Source organism: Stegostoma tigrinum, chromosome 19 (genome assembly GCF_030684315.1).
Source record: "Stegostoma tigrinum isolate sSteTig4 chromosome 19, sSteTig4.hap1, whole genome shotgun sequence".
Taxonomy (NCBI): Eukaryota; Metazoa; Chordata; class Chondrichthyes; order Orectolobiformes; family Stegostomatidae; genus Stegostoma; species Stegostoma tigrinum.
Window position 1 is genome coordinate 49,071,201 of NC_081372.1, and position 19,534 is coordinate 49,090,734.

A 19,534-nucleotide genomic window follows, 5' to 3' on the forward strand; every position below is an offset into this window, starting at 1 on the left:
AGTTTTATTGAAGGAAAGGATCTAGTAAATGGAAAAGTCCTGGGGAAAATTGATGCACAGAGAGATCTGGGTGTTCAGGTTCATTGTTCTCTGAAGGTGGCAACACAGGTGGATAGAATGGTCAAGAAGGCATACAGCATGCTTTCCTTCATCAGGCGGGGTATTGAGTACGAGAGTTAGCAGGTCATGTTGCAATTGTATAAGACTTTGGTTCGGCCACATTTAGAGTACTGTGTACAGTTCTGGTCCCCACATTACCAAAAGGATATGGATGCTTTGGAGAAGGTGCAGAGGAGGTTCACCAGGATGTTGCCTGGTATGGAGGGTGCTAGCTATGAAGAGAGGTTGAGTAGATTAGGATTATTTTCATTAGAAAGATGGAGATTAAGGGAGGATCTGACTGAGGTCTACAAAATCATGAGGGGTATAGACAAGGTAGACAGCAAGAAGCTTTTTCCCAGAGTGGCGGCCTCAATTACTAGGGGTCATGTGTTCAAAGTGAGAGGAGGAAAGTTTAAGGGAGATATGCGCGAAAAGTTCTTTACACAGAAGGTGGTGGGTGCCTGGAATGTTTTGCTAGCAGAGGTGGTAAACGCAGACACATTAGCGTCTTTTAAGATGTATCTGGACAGGTACATGGATGAGCAGGGAGCAAAGGGATACATACCCTTAGAAAGTAGACAACAGGCTTAGACAGAGGGTTTCGAATGGCGCAGGCTTGGAGAGCCAAAGGGCCTGTTCCTGTGTTGTAATTTTCTTTGTTCTTTGATTGTTTTTGCTCTTACGTTTCTCCCGATATGAGAGAATAACCACCACCACTGAGAATGGTTGGGAAATGATAGCTTGAGTCCACTGTTGCTTTTCACACATTATTGCATCTTCAAGCAGTGGAAAATGAGTGAAAAAGCCACAATTTAGACAGCCTTTACCCCATTCTCAGCATTAAATTAAGTGGCATTTCCAAGTGATTTCTTGTCAATCATGTTTCCAATAACACTCTGCTCTTGTTATTAGAACATGCTTCAAAATCTATCTCTGCCACAATGTACATGTTGTCAATGGTTTCATACAGTACGGAAGGTGTAAACAAAGTGCTATTACTGCACTATGACCAAATACAAACAGGCTTTTGTGACTTTAATATAAAGCTGCCAGAAATTGGGAGTGGTGGACTGGGACATATTATTGACAAGGTTGTCTCACTGTAAAATCTGAGGCAGAGTTTACAGTCACAGGATTATGTTTATGAGTCAACTCCACAAACTACTAATTGAGTAACTATTGAGCAATAAAGTTGAATTGCACAGAGACAAAACTAAAAATGAAAGATCAATTTTAGTTTGTTAAACTTAACCCTAGCTTAGCTTAGTAATTAATAATTAACATTCATTTTCGTTTAAGATCCTTTGTTGATAATATGGGGCTTCTGCCAAATTCAGGCAATGTGTTTCCTACCTGGAGCCTTTTTACTAGCTCATTCCAGACTGTTATTCAGATTAGGCCTGCCTCAGCAATTTGAGTTTGGAGATAAGTCTGCAAATCTGGGACAGTCTTACAGATGGCTGTAGACTGGAGTATACTATCTATCTGGTTGAGGGAAACACTGTTAACTGGAAGAGAAAAAGTAACCTTCCCCACCTTTAAATAATTGCTACAAATCTAATCAACTTAATAAAACAAAGAACTGCTGAAAATCTGAAACAAAAATAGGTACTGCTGGAGCAATTCAGTGGGTCTGATAGCATCTATGCTGAAGGATGGACGTGGGAGGGTGGATTCCTTGCTCGCTTAGATTAGCTTTACCCCCACATTCCAGTATAATTTGGGTAAGAAATGTCAAAGCCATGCATAGTTTGGGGTATCTATAACATAGGCAAGTTCCACACAGAACCTTCACCTTCATGTTTCCCCTGATCTTTTGTACAGGGTCAAAATATACTTTGCCTGAAACAAGCTCAGACCACACAATGCTGGCTACATCACCAGGTCAACATTCTGAAAGTCTGCTCATTGTGCTACTTTGGGAAGGCTTTCCAAATTGCCTTCAACTGTTTGGGCAAGTTACTAGCAGCTGGAAGACTGAACACACTTATTAAAAATCGTCATTAGTGTTGATGAGCCTATTCTCGTTCGGATTTTAAAAACAAATACAGCATGTTATCATACATAAATACATTGAGGAACAGTTTAATCTAAAATAAAATAAATAGGTGCAATTTATTGCATTGTCAGATTGTGTTAGTGCAAGATGTTCGTTCATGATTACGTAGACATATTTTAGCAATAACTTAAATTTATCCTAACTGGGTCACGCCTGAACACATATTGGAAGGGTTTAAAAAATTGCACCAAAAACAGAATCTCTACCCCAGAATGACGAAATCTAACTGTTACCTTGGCTCATAAAATTATTGCAAGCAACATTCCTTTTACTGTAATGGATCTGATTCTGTCTTCTTTGCAAATTAATTTGTAAGATTGTAAAGCTTAACTCTAAGGTAATGATATATTATTCATGTATCAGAGACCCTGAGTAACATCCCTCATAGTCCATGCAATTATCATCAATTTGTCCACCTGCTTTGGACATGCTCCAGTGCCAGGAGTCGAAATGTATCTCTTATTCTTGTTTCACAAGACTCCAGGACATGACCTCTGTCATTGAATCCATCTTTGTATGGTCTGAGATGAAGGGCTGCTACAGCTTCACTGTGCCATGCATTTATCATCATCAAAGGCAACAGATTTACACTGCAGAATAAAACTGTCAGTGGCGAGTACTCTTTCATCTGGCAAAATTGATTGTGATCTAAGTAAGACTGATGATCATGGATCTGAGGGCAGAGCTGATGAAATAGCTTCACTCAGGAAAAACCACCAGTGGCTGGAATGCAAACCAAAAATGTACAGCATTGAAAAGCAGCCACTGAAATGAAAGAGCTGCTTTTCTGATGTAGTTTGTCTTAGGACATACTCATTGCTGCTGTATGTACACAATGCAAATATGTGAATGAATTACTTAAATATTTCTGAAATATCTGGTCTGTAGTAAATTTTGGTGGACCCACTCATTTAATGTTTCCTGACAACCCAACATCATTAACTGACTCTAAATTATTACCAAATGTGCTGCATTTGTTGATTCATTTAAGGGAGAGATGGACAAATACCTGAAGGAGAAAGGAAAAGCGGAACAGGCTGAAAGGCTTAAATGAGGAGAGATGGGAGGAAACCCTTTGGAGTATTAGCACCAGCAAAGAGCTGCTGGGCCAAATGGTCTGTTTCTGTATTGTACACAGAGTAGAGATTTTTGTAGTTATTTTACGTGTTGGATCTGTACTGAAATATTCTTCCCTTTGCAAAGTGTTTTGTGTTAATGCTGGATATCCTGCCTTACTTGCATTCTTTGACTTGTGTGCAACCACACAATAGAGGTGTATTTACCTACAGAATAACAACCACAGGAGTGTGGCAGAATTCTTAAGTCTTATCTAACAGAACAATTTTGGTAATCACTGAATGGTTTGAAATTTCTAGTCATAGAATTAGAGCTGACTACCCTAAATACAAATATTTATTAAGAACTGGAAATTGTATCTTTTTAAACATAATGGGTACAGAGCTGTTTTCTTTCATTACCGTGGTGCTTCACTGCTCCAAAATGGTTTTGGTATGAGACAGGTATCAAAAAGTATAACTGGAGCAGAAGTCAATGACTAATGGTGGGCCTCATCCAAGTAGTAATGTGATGCTCACTACACTTTCCGTATTTTTATAGCTGCTCCCAGAGATCCTGAATACTTCACATTCCTCATTGCTTGTCACTGAGGTTTGGAAACATCTGCAATGTGATTAAAATGATCACACAACTTCCAAAAATACACAATCATTCTCTGCAGGTTCACTCTCCTAAGACCTCAGTATTCCTCAGGCTGTGGAGAAGTAGCTAAATTTAGCTACAATGATATGTGACTTTAATATCCCTGGGGCAGAAGGAGGACATCGGCCAGGGTTCCTGCCATGTAATATTATCCAATGACCCAAATGGGATGTGTATATACTTGGCATTACTGCTGAGAACATGTATGGAATGCCTCCCATGGTTCAATAGCTTGTTTGTACTCCTCGACTAGATGTATAAGTGTACTGGAAAGCTATTGATTTCCATGGAACCTGACCATAATATCCCCTGTGGTCATTACTTTCATTTGTGGGCCAGAAAACCAACTGAGTTTATTAGAATCATTGCAGCTATTCATATCTTAGAAAATGCTGAAATAATATTATGATAGGGTCAATGTTACAACATTATAAAACATTGCTTTGACATTCGATAATGTTATATGCAAAGAAAAGCTGCCATCAAACAGGCTCTTTATGCAACAGTTCTGTTTTGACAGCAGAACCTATATAAGATTGATTCAAGCATAGTTCAGATTGACTAAAAGCTGAAACCTAGAAGGAACTTTGTGCATTTGTCATTCTAAACTGCAATCTCCACTTGTAACAGCCTGAAGCTTTTGTCTGAAGAGTTGGATCACAGCCAAATGGGAAGAGCAATGGGGTGTTGGCTGGATGTTGCCCTTGTAGACAATGGTAGTTTGATACTAAATAATGCATGTGAGGCTAAATTAATAGCCTAAGGCTTAGGTGTTTGATGCAATGATGTACACTACAATCTCCCTTTAGATATCACTGTAGCTCTGCTGTGATTTTTGAAAGTTTAAGGCAGCTTTAAAAGTGTTGAAACATTTACTAAAGTTTGAGGTAGGCTTATCTGTCTATGAATTTGCATCAACGTGTTTTCAACAAAATCGTTGAAGGATGGAAGATTAATTCATTGCTTGATGACAGCACTGAGGAGTAGAACAAGTGGACTATTTATTTAATTTGTAGCTGCAGTATTCCTAGTTTGTGCAAGGATAATGATGTTACATCGAGCAACATTCTACATTGTTAATTATACTTATAATGTGCTTTTAACCTATGCTCTGAAGGGCTTGTTCTGATTACTCATGTGTTTTAATACTCTGTTCTTTTATTTTAATTTGCTTTAATTTTGTGTCAGTTTTATTCACGTAGTTTCATCCACTGACAAAGGGTTTAACAGTATGATGATTTCGACAGGGTGAATTCAACAGTTGCTCCATGGCTGGGGGAGTGGGGGAGATGGCAGTGGGTTCGTAAAATAAAGTAGTAGCCTGTCCTCTGCTTTCCAACCCAGCCCAGACGTGTCTCCATTTTATTGAGGTAAGAAAGCTATCATGCAGCTCACTCACCCATATCCCCCCAAGTAAACGTACAGATTAGGCCCTGATTACATCACTCACACCCAATCTATACTGGCAGTGGGGTGGGAGAGTAATCATGTCTCTTACATTAAGGCAAATATAAATGAGAAGAATATATACAGGTCTCCTTTTCCTTCTGATTATATCCTGAGCTCTCTTCCTACTACTTCCCAGAATCTAGTCGACTGCATTTGCTGCTCACAATGCTGTCTCCTCCACACTGGGGAAACAAAGCATAGACTGCTTCGCAGGACATCTGCGTTCTGCCCACAAAAAGACCCTGAGCTTCCAATGCCTGCCACTTTAACACACCAACCTGTTCCCTGACCAACATCTCTATCTCAAGCTTGCTGCAGTGCTCCAGCAAAGCTCAGAAGCAGCGAGAAAAACAAGACCTCATTTACCACATGTGGACCCTGCAGCCCTGCAGGCTCAATATCGAGTTCAATAATCTTAGGGCCTGAGCTCTCCCATGTCCTAGACCCCTACCCCACACACCAGGCCTCATCAATCATATGAGTTAACGTTTCAGGTGTGGTGACCTGAAACCTTACCTCTGTTTTTTCCTTCACAGATGCTGCCAGGCCTGCTGAGCTTTTCCAGAAATTTTGTTTTTGTCCCTGATTTACAGCATCCACAGTTCTTTCGGTTCGTGTTAATCACATAGCTTGCCATTACACACTATCTATTGTTAGCCCCGAACAGTCCTCATTCACAGCTATTCACCCTCCTAGCCAGATCATTGTCAATTCACTTGTCTGTCCAACTGTTTTCCTCTCTCTCTGGTCTCTATCCCCACCTATCATTTACACCTTACTCCCTCCCCGCACCCGACCTTCTGTATATAAACCAACATTTTCCTAGCTACCATCAGTTCTGAGGAAGGGTCTCTAGACCCAAAACATTGGCTCTGCTTTCTCTTCACAGATGCTGCCAGACCTGCTGAGCTTTTCCAGCAACTTGTGTTTTTGTCCACAACTGCTAGGATAATTCCCCGGGGTGGAGGGGTAGGGTTGCAAAAAGAAGGCTGCAGGTTTACAGGGAAAGAGTGGTACAAATTGTAGCTCTTTCAAAGAGCTGGCAGACTTCATGGGGCCTAATGATTATATGGCTCTTCTCACATAACTTTCAGCATAATGTTAGATGCTCAACAGAAATTCCATTGATGTCTAAGTTACTGCAACAGAGTAACAGTCCCATGAAAAGTCATCCCCATCAGGACTTTTATTCTTCACCTCAACCATAATTAGCATAAAAGGCAAAAAGGAAAATCATGCATATTCTCATAAATAATCTAACATTAATTGAGTAAATTCATATATTAGAATTGCTAGGTTTAAAACAGTAGCTGATACCTTCTGAAGAAATGAATTGCAAAATATGGACACTATTACTCCAACATTCATGATTTTATGTAACACCAAGCTATTTAGAGTTTTGAAAAATATGAATATCCCAGTACACTGTGGGAAGTTAGGGGTGAAATTGCAGGGCCCCTGGCAGAAATATCTGTATTATCTATAACAATAGCTGAGATGCTAGAGGTGGGGAGGTTGGCTAACGTTGTGTCTTTATTTTAAAAAAGGCCAGAAGGAGAAGTCTGGGAACAACAGATCTGTGAGCCTGACATCGGTGGTGGCAAAGTTGTTGGAAGTGATTCTGAAAGTTAGGATTTACATGCACTTGGAGAGGCAAGGAATGATTAGGAATAATCAGCGTGGTTTTGCGTCGGAAAAGTCGTGTCTCACAAGCTTGACTGAGTTTTTTGAGGAGGTAAGCAAAAGGATTGACAAAAGCACAGCAGTATTTATTTACATATTTAGTAAAGCCTTCGCTAATTAGTAAAGTTAGATCACATGGGATTCAGGGTGATCTTGCCAACTGGATACAAAATTGGTTTTACAGTGGGATACAGAAGGTGGTAGGGGAGGGTTGTTTTTCAGACTGGAGGCCTGTGACCAGCGATCTTCCACAGGAAGGGGTACCAGGTCCACTTTTGTTAATTTATCATTTATATTTTATCATTTATAATTATAATTTATAATTTAATGTATAAATCATTTATATAAATGATTTGGATGAAAACATAGGGGATATAGTTAGTAAGTTTGCAGATGACTCCAAACTTGTTGGTATAGTAAACAGTGAAGAAGGAATGCTAAAAATACAAAGAGATCTGGATCAATGGGCTGAGAAGTGGCAGATGGAGTTTAATTTGGATAAATGTGAGGTATTATATTTTGCTAAAACACAGACAAGATTGATACAATTTATGGTCGGGCCCTGGGTAGTGTTATAGAACAGAGAGGCCGAGGGGTTCAGGTATCTAATTCTTTGAAATTTGTGTCACAGGTGATTATGAAGGTGTTTAGAATGCTTGCCTTCTTGAACATATCTTCTAATACAGGAACTGGGATATCACGTTGAGTTTGTGCAGGAAGTTGGTGAGGCCTCTCCTAGAGCACTGTGTGCAGTTCTGATCAAGTGTTATAGGGAGGATCTTATTAAACTGGAGAGGGTTCAGAAAATATTTACCAGGATGTGGACGGAAATGGAGGGTGCCAGGTATAAAAAAGATCTCTATAGTCTGGCATGTATTTCCTCTCAACCTTTGAGGGGTGATCTTTAGACATTTATAAAATCATGAGAGGCTTAGATAAGGTGAATAGCAAAGGCCTTTTCTGTAAGGTGGGTGAGTTAAAGATTTGAGGACATATTTGAAGGTGAGAGAAGGAAGGAAGATTAAAAAGGACATGACAAGCAACTTTTCTACATACAGGGTGGTTAGTATTTGGAGTAAGCTGCCAGAGGAAGTGGTGGATGCAGGTATGGTTACAATGTTTAAAAGACATGTGGATAAATACACAAATAGGAAATGTTTTGAGGGATCTGGACCAAGCACAGGCAGGTGGGATTAGTTTAGTTTGGAGGTCAGCATGGACTAACTGGACTGAGGGGACTGAGGGGTCTGTTTCCATGGTGTATGACTGTATAGTAGCTATATTCATACTAACATTCAAAAGGCTTCAAAGAAAACCAACCTAAATGTGAATGGGAATGAAATTTGCAGGGGAGAATGCCCTGGATAGATTGGATCACCAAAAGGTGATCCCTTCACCAAACTCTCACCTAAATTACAGCTTGAGCACTCCTGAAGAATCACGGGTTTCAAACTTTATGAACTCTGAGCATCATCACTTTAACATGGATAAGTTTCTGTTTCTCTTACTCCTTCCTTCAACTGTTTGCAGAATGTCGAAACCTCGGCAGAATTGGATTCAATGTTCATTTGAAAATGGACTACCTGATTTTAACTAGTTTTTCCAAACAATTCAAAATAAGATGATGCTGATTTATTTCTACCCAATAGCTCAAGCCAGATGATGGCAACCACTTTCTTTTAATATGAACAGCCTTTTAATTTAAAAAAAACCTATAATAAAAACAATTAGGCACTGCAAGACAAAAATCTGACTTTTCTAGACCACATATTTTGCAAATCAGCAAGTGTCACTTGTAGAGTGCATAAATTATTAAAGTAATAAATAAATGTGTTGAATGAATGCATCAATAAAAGAATCAAACTTGAAATAGGCAATTCTGAATGATCAAATTCTGACAGCAATCTTTCAAGTTGTAAACTGAGGTGCCTTTTTTTCAGCTATTGCTTCTCATTTTTTTTAAGAAAGCTAGCCATATTACCTCAAGAATATTGTCCTGGAACAAAAATCATAAACATAAACTTGTTCCTTGAATTAAGGGGATTATCTATTCCCATGCAGCAACCTATATCACTTGAACAGGTTTATTTAGAATGATTTCATTATTTTAACTATAAAGTGTAGCATAATGAGTAGCTTTTTAACTCCAGAATGAAAACATCATTTACTTGTCTTGAGACTTGATTTTTTTTCCAAGTGCTTTTTTCACGAGTATGATCCACCAAGAAAATGCTGGAAGCCAAAAATGATCTGCTAAAGAGCTGCGTGCAGATTATAGACACCCAGTTCAAGCAAAACCCAAGACAGTTGGATGCACTTGTGTGTAGCACATCAGCACAATTTTGTATATTCTTACCTTTGCTCTGGGCTTTATGTCTGCGGATTTTCGGAGATATATAACCGACAGAACACTTTTTTGGCACTTGTGCAGTTTTTCTATTGGGCACAATTTCTGAGGATGTGGTGTCACCAGTTGGGAAGCATGATCTTTGAGCATCAGGAAGTGAATGCCTGTTGGTACTGTCTGAAGGTGGTGACCATAAATGAGTATCACATTTGGCCGTAGTGCGATATGGCTCCTTGGATGAAGTGGCACATGGAATGGGGTGCCCCAATAGTCGGTCCTCATTTGTTTCCCTGGGTGAATCTGCAGTCATCTTCCTGGAATTCTTAGATTCCGGATTTTGTCTGCAGCAGGCCAGACTTTTCAAATTATTGTCAAGTTTATGATTCATTGAGGTGTCTACCTTGTTCTTTTTAGAAGATTCTGTCTCCTGCAAACTGAATCCAAAATGCAGAGGGTTTTGCAGAGCTTCTATGTAAGATTCGCGATAGCGGCATTTAATCTGTTTGTGTTCTAAATCACTATTTGTCCTTCTATTTAAGCACGGTGTGCAGGGTTCTGCGGCAAACCTTATAGATCCTCCACATGCCCATGTGCCATTCATTGGAACCACTGAAGATGCCCTGTTCTTGAAGGGAGGCTGCACAGTGTTCACATCAGTACATCTTTCATTAGGAAACATCAGTAAATCCACATAATCCCCTTCAACATTTTCACTGGAAATCTCGCACAAGTTTGAGGCCTTTCCCAATTTCACAGGCTGATGGCACAAGCATTTTGCACCTTCTAATTGAGTCAAGTTAGGTGAAATATTTTTATCATCTTTAATATTAGAATCTGGCTCGGGAGCGTTAAACAAGCTATTAGTTTCCATATCTGTCTGCAATGTCATCGTCGTGGAATCGTAGTCATTCTCAGTTTCCTCTGCCAAACAAGTGTTGAGCCCAGATGCTGGTGTTGCTTTGACTTTCGTTACAAATTCCGGGTTTACTATTTCAGTCCAAAGCGCTTTCACAACCCCGTTCTCTGTGGCTAACAGACAAGTGTGCAGTGGGGTGCCAGAACGTTCACTGTTTATCATTCCCAACCATTCCACTGTAAAAATACTGGTGTAGGATACTTCAGGTACAAGCTTCTCCTCCACACTGCAGAGGTCTTTGCCTAAGCATTTTAGCACAATTCGAGCAGACTGCCTTCCAACAGGTAGAATCTGCAGAAAGAAATCACCAGGCCGCAGGAGAAAGATGTTGAATGATGCCAATTGTATCACTACCTTCTCATGGAGACACAGTGGCCAGCCTTCGTGACGGAACAGGAGGCTTGAATATCTAGCCTGAGGGGGAAGAACATGCAAGCTGCATTAATAGGAAATGTACTGGAGCAAAATACTTATGAAAAAAATTGTTAGTGAGCTAAAAACTCAGGTTTTTCTTAATATGGAGATGGATACTAAACCTCCCCACCCATGTGCAGCTAAAACAGAGTTTATTGTTTACATGGGGGGGTCACCTAGTTTCCACTATTAAAGACCCTAACCTCCAGTTTTCATTAGTGTCAATAGGGTTCCAATTACATCTACATGGGAAAACTACTGCAGCAGGTTATGGTGTGATCTTATTCAGTTTAAACTTGGTGTCATCTGTGAACACAGGCTTGAAAACATGAGAATTTTATGCTTTCATATGCTACTGTTTAAAGAGATTAATTCCGTGGCATATAGGTTCTTGTGGAAACCTACAATATTGCAATTAGTCATGTGAGACTTAAAAGTAGAATAGAGAAAATAAAAGATAACATCAGATTCACTTGGAAGCTCAGGCAATTTGCCTATTTGTGTAACCAGCAGGTTCCTAAGTGCACACTACTATTATTGATTGATGAAAGTAAAATGTTAACACATAACCTTTGATCACCGAATGACAGGATCATTATACCACAGTGTAATTGTCCTTTCTGTACAGATTCTTCACTTTAATTTAAGCCTCATTTGTGCCACTGAACCACTTAATTGCCAAACAACCTTTCCTTTGTAATTTGATAGGATGTGGACACTGCTTGCAAGGTCAGCACTTATTGCCATCCCTAGCTGCCCTTGAATTAAATAACTCGCTAGGACCATTTCAGAGGACAGTTATGAGTCATAGAGTCATACAACGTGGAAACAGATCCTTCGGTCCAACTCACCCATGCTGACCAGGTTTCTTGCCAGCATCACATTGCTGTGAGTTTGGAGTTACATGGAGGTTCAGTGCAGGTGATGATTCCCTTTCCCAAAGGGAGGACTTTAGTGGATCAGATGGGCATTTTACAAAATTGCAATAGTTCCCATGGTAATTATTACTGAGACTCGTTTTACATTTCTGGTTTATGAACTGAATTCAAATTCCACTAGCTACCATGATTGGATTTGAACTCATGCCCCCTCCTCCTCTCAAAGCATTAGTCTCTGGGTTACTAGCCTGGAGAATTTCTACCGCACCAGTGTCTCTTCAAAATTAAGCAATACAATATAATAGCATTTAAAATCACTCTTAAGTAAGATTACGCCTCCAATTATTTTTATTCCTATTTCTATGCCTGAACTAAAAGTGGAACAAAAAAGTAAGGCCAGAGTTTCCATTAGTTTGTGTCAGCTTTACCAATGCATTTCACCAGAAATCAGCCAAACTGTCAATCGAGGAAAGCACAAATGCCTGAGAACTGGAAGAGGAAGAGAAATAAAAATAGCTGGAGAAACTCAACAGGTCTGGCAAAATCTGAAGAGACAAAAACAAATTTAATGCTGTGAGTCTGACTTTACTACACTTTGTGCAATCTTTGACTCTCATTTAAACATTTCATTGGATGCCGGTCCCCAACCACAAAACCAGCCACACCCACTTCAACTAAACAAGAATGAGAGCTTCCACCATTTACAACCATTTGTTTTTCTTTAACTTTTACCCAAGAGATGTGAATTTCACTGTTTGTACCTGCACATGTTGCCCAACTAATTGCCACAGAGACGGTCATGGTGAGCTAGCTTCTTAAATAATTACAGTCCAGTTGGTGTCGGTTCACCCACAGTACTGTTTGGAGGAAGTTCTAAGATTTTGCCCCAGCAACACTGGAAAGACAATGATAAATTCCCAAGTCAGTATGATGAGCAGCAAGGAAGAGAACTGTGCTCAAAAGCAGACTTACCCTCTTACCTTGCCGATATGGAAACTTGCTATGTGGTGATTACCCGTATAACTAGACCTGACACCAATTTATTGAAAAAAATCAGAGACTTCAAAGTCAAGTTCCATAAGAAAGTGCACAACTCCCAGACTTGTTGCAGTTGTAACTGTTAGGCTCTTCAGAAAGATGTGAGAGATCATCAAAGATATAATACATTTCTGTTGGGGTACAAATAATATTCTAGAATTTTGCTGCCAGTCAACGGAGGACTATATACAAGACATAGCAGTCCACTGAAATTTGGAAATACACACCACTGTTTAGTATTTACTTTATATAAACAATTCTTTTTGTTTTACCACCCACTAATGTTTTCAGTTTTATAAATCCTAAGCATTTACATTCTTAAAATGAATTCTAAGCTGGAAAGCTATTGGTGTCTGCAAGCAGCGTTTTCAAGTAGAGTTAGGAAACGTCAGTGCCATGATAAAAAACATAAGAGAGTGAGTAACACAAACTACAATTCCCTGAACAGAGCAACTTTACATTCCTTGTGAATAAAATCAGACATAACCCTTTTTGTCCACTACAATGAACTGCCTGCCCATTATATCTGGGGATGAGGGAAGATGTTCCTTTGCATTATGTTTGGGGATGAGGGAAGGTGTTCCTCTGCATTATATCCGGGGATGTGGGAAGGTGTTCCTTTGCATTATGTCCGGGGATGAGGGAAGGTGTTCCTATGCATTATGTCCGGGGATGATGGAAGGTATTCCTCTGTATTATGTCCGGGGATGAGGGAAGGTATTCCTCTGTATTATGTCCGGGGATGTGGGAAGGTGTTCCTTTGCATTATGTCCGGGGATGAGGGATGATGTTCCTATGCATTATATCTGGGGCTGAGGGAAGGTGTTCCTTTGCATTATGTCCAGAAATGAGGGAAGATGTTCCTATGCATTATGTCTGGGGCTGAGGGAAGGTGTTCCTTTGCATTTCATCCGGGAATGCGGGAAGGTGTTTCTTTGCATTACGTCCGGGGCTGAGGGAAAGTGTTCCTTTGCATACACAAAGACAGAACTCCTTATGTATAATATTTTGGATTGAGAAGGAACCCAGAATTTTCCCATAAAAGAAGAGCTGACATTGCATGAATCCCGGCCAACGTACATTCCATGGTGACATGATTTTGTAAGACGTGCTTCACGTGACGTGAACACGACGTGACTGGTCCCTAATGGAGACCTTTGTTTGAAAGCAGTTTCCAGAATATAACAGTAAACAGTCTAATGAGAATGCAACAGCAGCTACTTTTAGTGTTACAGACAGAAACAAGTCATATGGTCTAACTAGTCAATGCTGATTGTTATCCTCCACATTAAAGTCCTCCTATTCGATTTCATTTAACCCACCCCGCTGTTCCCTTTTCCTCAATCTATCTTCCTCTTACAGACATCTTGCGTCTTGCCTCAAGTGCTCTTTGAGAAAGCGCTCCATGTTCTGAGCACACTTTTGTTATAATTGCAAGAAGACCATTTGGAAGATCAAATCTGAGATGACACGCTGTGAAATGCTAAGAAAAAGAACATGAGTTTAAGGCAGACAATAGCCAGACAACCACAGGAATTAACGGAGAGAAGACATAATACTGAAGCTGTGTGGCATTTGTGGCCAGTTTGTTTATGATGGTTGCCTGACTGAAAATAACTTCTTCTGAGTTCACAAACAAAATTCTAGACAGTTTCAAAAGTGGGATTTCCATAAATAATACAACTCCGAAAGTGTTTAAACATTTATCTTGTAGAATTGTTAGCTTAAGTCATCTGTTGCCTTTCCTATTACTAAATGGTTCACATTAGGTAACAAGCTAATGTATCATATCCAAATATCAGTCTTTTGTTGTCAAAATAATGAGGGGGATTTTCCATGGACCAGAGAGTAATTTCATTGTAGATGGGAGTTGCGCATGGAGACCCTGCAGAATACACATCATGGCATTCTGAACAAATTAACCTGGAAGAAATTGATTTTCTGCTGGGCAATTCCTCTAGGCTAGAATGTCTCTGAAAGTTTCCATTTAAATCAGTAGTTCCATTGCATTAAAGAAAATAGTTACTTTATAGAAGTTAAGACAATTAAATATATTGTCTAACTCCTGAGGAACTACTAAACAGACCTATGGTTACCTTCCTATAGCAGGGCGACCAGAATTGCACGCAATACTCCAAAACTGGCCGAATCAATGTCCTGTACAGCCAAAAAATGACCTCCCAACTACTACTTAATGCACTGGCCAATAAAGGCAAGCATACCAAAAGCCTTCTTCTCTATCCTATCTACCTGTAACTCCACTTTCAAGGAACTATGAACCTGCACTCTAAGGTCTCTCTACTCAGCAACACTCCCCATGACCTTACCATTAAGTGTATTAGTCCTGCCCTGATTTGCCTTTCCAAAATGCAGCACCTCACATTTATCTAAATTAAACTCTATCTGATACTCCTTAGCTCTTTGGCCCATCTGATCAAGACCTCATTGTACTCTGAGGTAATCTTCTTTGTTGTGTATTACACCTCCAATTTTAATGTCATCTGCAAACTTACTAACCACACCTCCTATGTTCACATTCAAATCATTTATATCAATGACAAAAAGCAAGGGATCCGGCACCAAAGGTTGCAGCACACTGTTGGTCCCAGGCCTCCAGTCTGAAAAGCAACCCTTCACCACCACCATCCGCCTTCTACCTTTGAGCCAGTTCCATATCCAAATAGCTAGTGTTCCCTGTAAGTAGTTTGGTGTCGTGGTGTCCATTGCTGGTCCTGCAGAATGGAGAAGACCCATGTTGGCACCACCTTGATAGCAGGAACATCAGGACCCTACCTCACAGCAGGATGCCAATTTCCCCCATCTGCTATACTGTGGCCAAATGTCAGGAACTGTGCATGCACAATGATGGCACAGATGCAAGGGATGTTTGTGGTAAGTTCTGGGATATCCAGAGAGTGGTGAGAAGGGGTACAGGCAGTAATTAATGAGGTGAGTTTAGTAAGATACAGTGAGAGAACTTCCTGGGTCTTACAAAGACAAATTCTCCAAAAAAACCCAACCCAACTTGGAATAAGCCAAAAAGACATATGATTCAGCCTTGTATCTCTGTCACCTCAAAAGACCTCCTAGATTACCTCAGATTTATCGCTTTGACTAAAAGCTTTTAGTAGGCTGTACTACCTCATATGGCTTAGTATCAAATTTTATTTGATGATGCACATTGAGATACTTCATTCCATTAAAATACAATATACATGCGAGCTTTTTTTGGAATTCAAAGACAAATTTTCATTTTGTGGCCTGCATACTCAACCAGTTGAGATCTGAGAGCAAGGGATGAGATTCTGAACCAAGCCATCTAAACAGAATATGCCAGCAATGCAGAGTAGATTCATCAGCATTTGAATAGAAAAAAGCAAAAGCATAAGGAAACGTTACAAGTGGAGCCTTCATCAGAAAACAGAAGGTTTGAGGTGGGTCTGTGCCAATGTGGGCTCCTGGCACAGTTCAACAGACTTCAACACTTAATGCGCTGAACAGATGTGGGATTGAGCAGAATTAGAATGCAAATGGAATGCTTGTTTGCTCTTGAACACAGTTTAAAGTGCCGCTAATCAGTAGGCTTTAGGCGAACACAAATTCAACTGTTAACTAGCTGGAAAGTATTCCCTCTGTAGGGAAAGAGGCACAGCTAATATTCAGTTGGTAGGAATTTGCTGCAAAACTACAAGAATCATTTCATAGCCATGCTTGCAGTTCTACTGTTTTTAACAATTTGGCAACATTCCTAAACACAGTGGTCAATTAATGGTCTCCAAAAAGAAGGCCCCTTTCCAATATACACAACAAATAAACTTTCACCTTCTTAAGCTGAGGGTTGCTTTGGGCTAGCTTTCACAGTAAACTCTTATATTTCTCTGGTGCATCAGTAGAGAAACAAATGAATCATATGGATATAACACAGTGATTTATCCTTCTTTTGAGCGGGAGCAATGCCGAAATTCAGTTCCAAGGAACCAGCTGTGTTCCTCATCGACAATGTCTGCATTCAGCATTCTGCTGGTCATGGGCCAGGACACAAGAGCTTTTCTAACACACTCACCTCTCATTCATAAAGAAACAGGGTGGATGGCAAGGAGGTGATAAATCTGTACATCGGTCACTTTGGAGCTGAACACTTTTCTCCCCTCTCTAATCATTGTTAAGCATCACAATAATAAAATTAGCTAAGGTTAATCTCGATGAAGCCAGGCATCAGCAACACAAAAGAAGACCTAATTCCAAGACAGATACTAATTTGACAAGCACGCTTAGGAAGAGGTCACAATGCAGAATTGTAAGCAAGGAAAGTAGCAGAGTAATGCTGTGAAGTTGGTTTACAGGAAATTGAAGCATTTTCTTACAGCAGCAATATGTGAGTACATTTTCCTCACACCAACTGAGGGCTAAAGTAGTTAACATCATCACACAGGAGGAAGAGCAAAAACAGTTCTCTTTACTGTTATCTACCATTTCTGCATGCAACCCAAGAGTTAAAGCAACATTGTTAGCTGTGTGCATTTCACTGTGGGTGATGGTTGCATTGCATCATTTGAGCATGTGTGTTCCTACAACCCAACATTCACCTTGCACTGGAATACAACAAACTACCCACAGAGTTTGCCAAGTAATCTTCCGGTCCAGGATCCTAAACATCCCACATTGAAAGAGCTGCTGTTAAATTTGCATTAACTCAAACAATATGCAAATTGCAATTTCAATGGTGGGTTTAGTCTACTTATATTGTCATATCATATTTTATCAGTATTGATATAGAACATAGAACATAGAACAGTACAGCACAGAACAGGCCCTTCAGCCCACAATGTTGTGCCGACCATTGATCCTCATGTCTTTCATGATTCTTTGTGTTCAGAATTGAGCCACACTTACATTAACAAAAGATGCAGAGAAGTATCAAATACCTTGAAATGGATTATATTGTCGACAGAAATTTCACTGAGTGTATTCTTTCAGCTTTTAATAATAATTCTGTCAGTTTATTTGAAAGGATTGTTCTGGCAGAATACATGCCAAGACTTATTCAGAGAAAAGAAACCTCAAGATCTGGAGGCATTTCTTTATTCAAGTACAAAAGTAAACTGGGTAAAATATGAAGTGTATTCTTTAGACGCAAACACTGATTCTACTTCAGTAATTAATCGGACACCGGGTCAAAAAGGAAAAATTGGGTTCACGTATCTTTTTCCTAACTGCATTAACTGTACAATCAAACATTTCAATTAAGGCTTCACGTTCCTTGAAGTGGAGCCTAGTAAGTGTCTTTAGTAATCCGCTTGTACGCACTCATCCAGCTAACACTGTTAGTAAGAATTTCAGATGACTTACAAAGAAAACAAACAATGTCAGTTGAAAAATTACACTTTGGAATTAATTTAAGCTGTCTTTAGTCACTCTAGACTGAATTTTGAGGCTGCATACCATCACAAGATGATAGCAAGTCATTGCCTGCTATGTAGCGGTTCAGTCAGTGGCAGGAGACCCAGAAAATTCATCCCTATATCTATCTATCTGCACGATTTATGCTCTTGACAAGGAAGGAAATACACTGAGCTAAATCATGGGGCACAGTTAATATTCCTCTCCCATGTGATGTATATGCGATTGAATGGGTTAACACTAAGGAGTGCCATCAGCACTGTGATGATTTCATGTTGATTTGTAGGCAGAACAGCTATAGGTGTCAAAGGAGTGACAACTGGTTCTTTTCAAATTTTCTATTACAATATTGATCATAGTAAGGTACCTTAACTAGTTGCCAGCATGCAATAAACTACATCTTGTTAACTATGAGAGGTTTTTCTAGTTAGACTAGGAAGTGGGTTTCCTCCACCACACTAGAATAAGCAGGCACTGTAGCTCCCTGCAATTTAAAAAAAGATAGTAGCTGCAGGGCTTCATTATGACCCGCAATTCAGATCGTGCAGGGGTTTGGCCTGGCTAAAAATTACTATGTTCCAAAACAACGCTGCCACTCAAGAGTTGCACCCAGCCTGGACCATGACAACAGATGCAGCTTGATGTGGGGCCTGTCTTCATGTGTAATTCACACCCAGAGTGGCCCAAAGTCCTCAAGCCTTGTTTAGGGTGAACTGGTGGTGCTGTATGCAACTTCACAAGACGCAAGGTGTCAAATTTTAAACTGGTTTGTTTTTACCTAAAACAATTGAGGCATTCTTTCTCTTAAACAGTATAACCTCTGCTGGTTTGTTTATTAATTGAATTTCAATTTAGTAACTTTTTTAACTAATATCATTGGATACGGACTTTTCCAGCAAAGCCATTATTTGTTGACCATCCCTAGTTGTCTTTGAGCATAGTAAAGTGCCAATCACATTGCTGTGTATCTGGAGTCAAGCGCGCCAATCCAGGCAAGAATGGTAGATTTTCATCCCAAAATGACATTAGTGAATGGAATAGATTTTTCAATAATCAACAATAGTTTCATGATCACTTTATTATCATTTCAATTGGAAAGCCACAAGCCTCCAAGATGTGACTGAACACTTGTCACCAGGGGACTATCTTGGATCTTTTAATTACTAGTCCAGTGAAATGACCATGGTGCTACTATTTCACAAAATGCGCACTGCCTGAATGGACTGACTATTTGAAAAGTTACATGTGGTTACATGATCAACACTAAATGCTGGAGTCAGAAAGAAAGCAGCTTGCAATGTAAATAAGATCATCTGCAATCACTTCCTGGGCAAGGATCTGACTGAATGTGCACCACATGGAGGATCCTCATCATTTTCAGTGGATCACTGAAGAATATCCCAGATGAAACCTAGTAAAAGGGTTGAGCTGCTTATGTTTGTGGAAATTATCTACAGAAAGGAAGGGGAAGGACAGAAGTTTTATTTGAATTACAGATTTCACTGAAATCTGCCTCTTCATGCCTGAGA

The 19,534-nt window shown here is 39.8% G+C and overlaps 1 protein-coding gene across 2 annotated transcripts in view; it reads right to left on the reverse strand.

Annotated features, from left to right (window-relative positions):
* si:dkey-65j6.2 (pleckstrin homology domain-containing family G member 4B) overlaps window positions 1-19,534 on the reverse strand; it is a 185,711-nt gene that overhangs the window by 75,358 nt on the left and 90,819 nt on the right. For both annotated transcript variants that reach the window (XM_048550427.2, XM_048550426.2), the window contains exon 3: window positions 9,369-10,689. In XM_048550427.2, coding sequence (XP_048406384.2) covers window positions 9,369-10,689 — 1,321 coding nt within the window. The remainder of the gene's footprint in view (window positions 1-9,368; window positions 10,690-19,534) is intronic.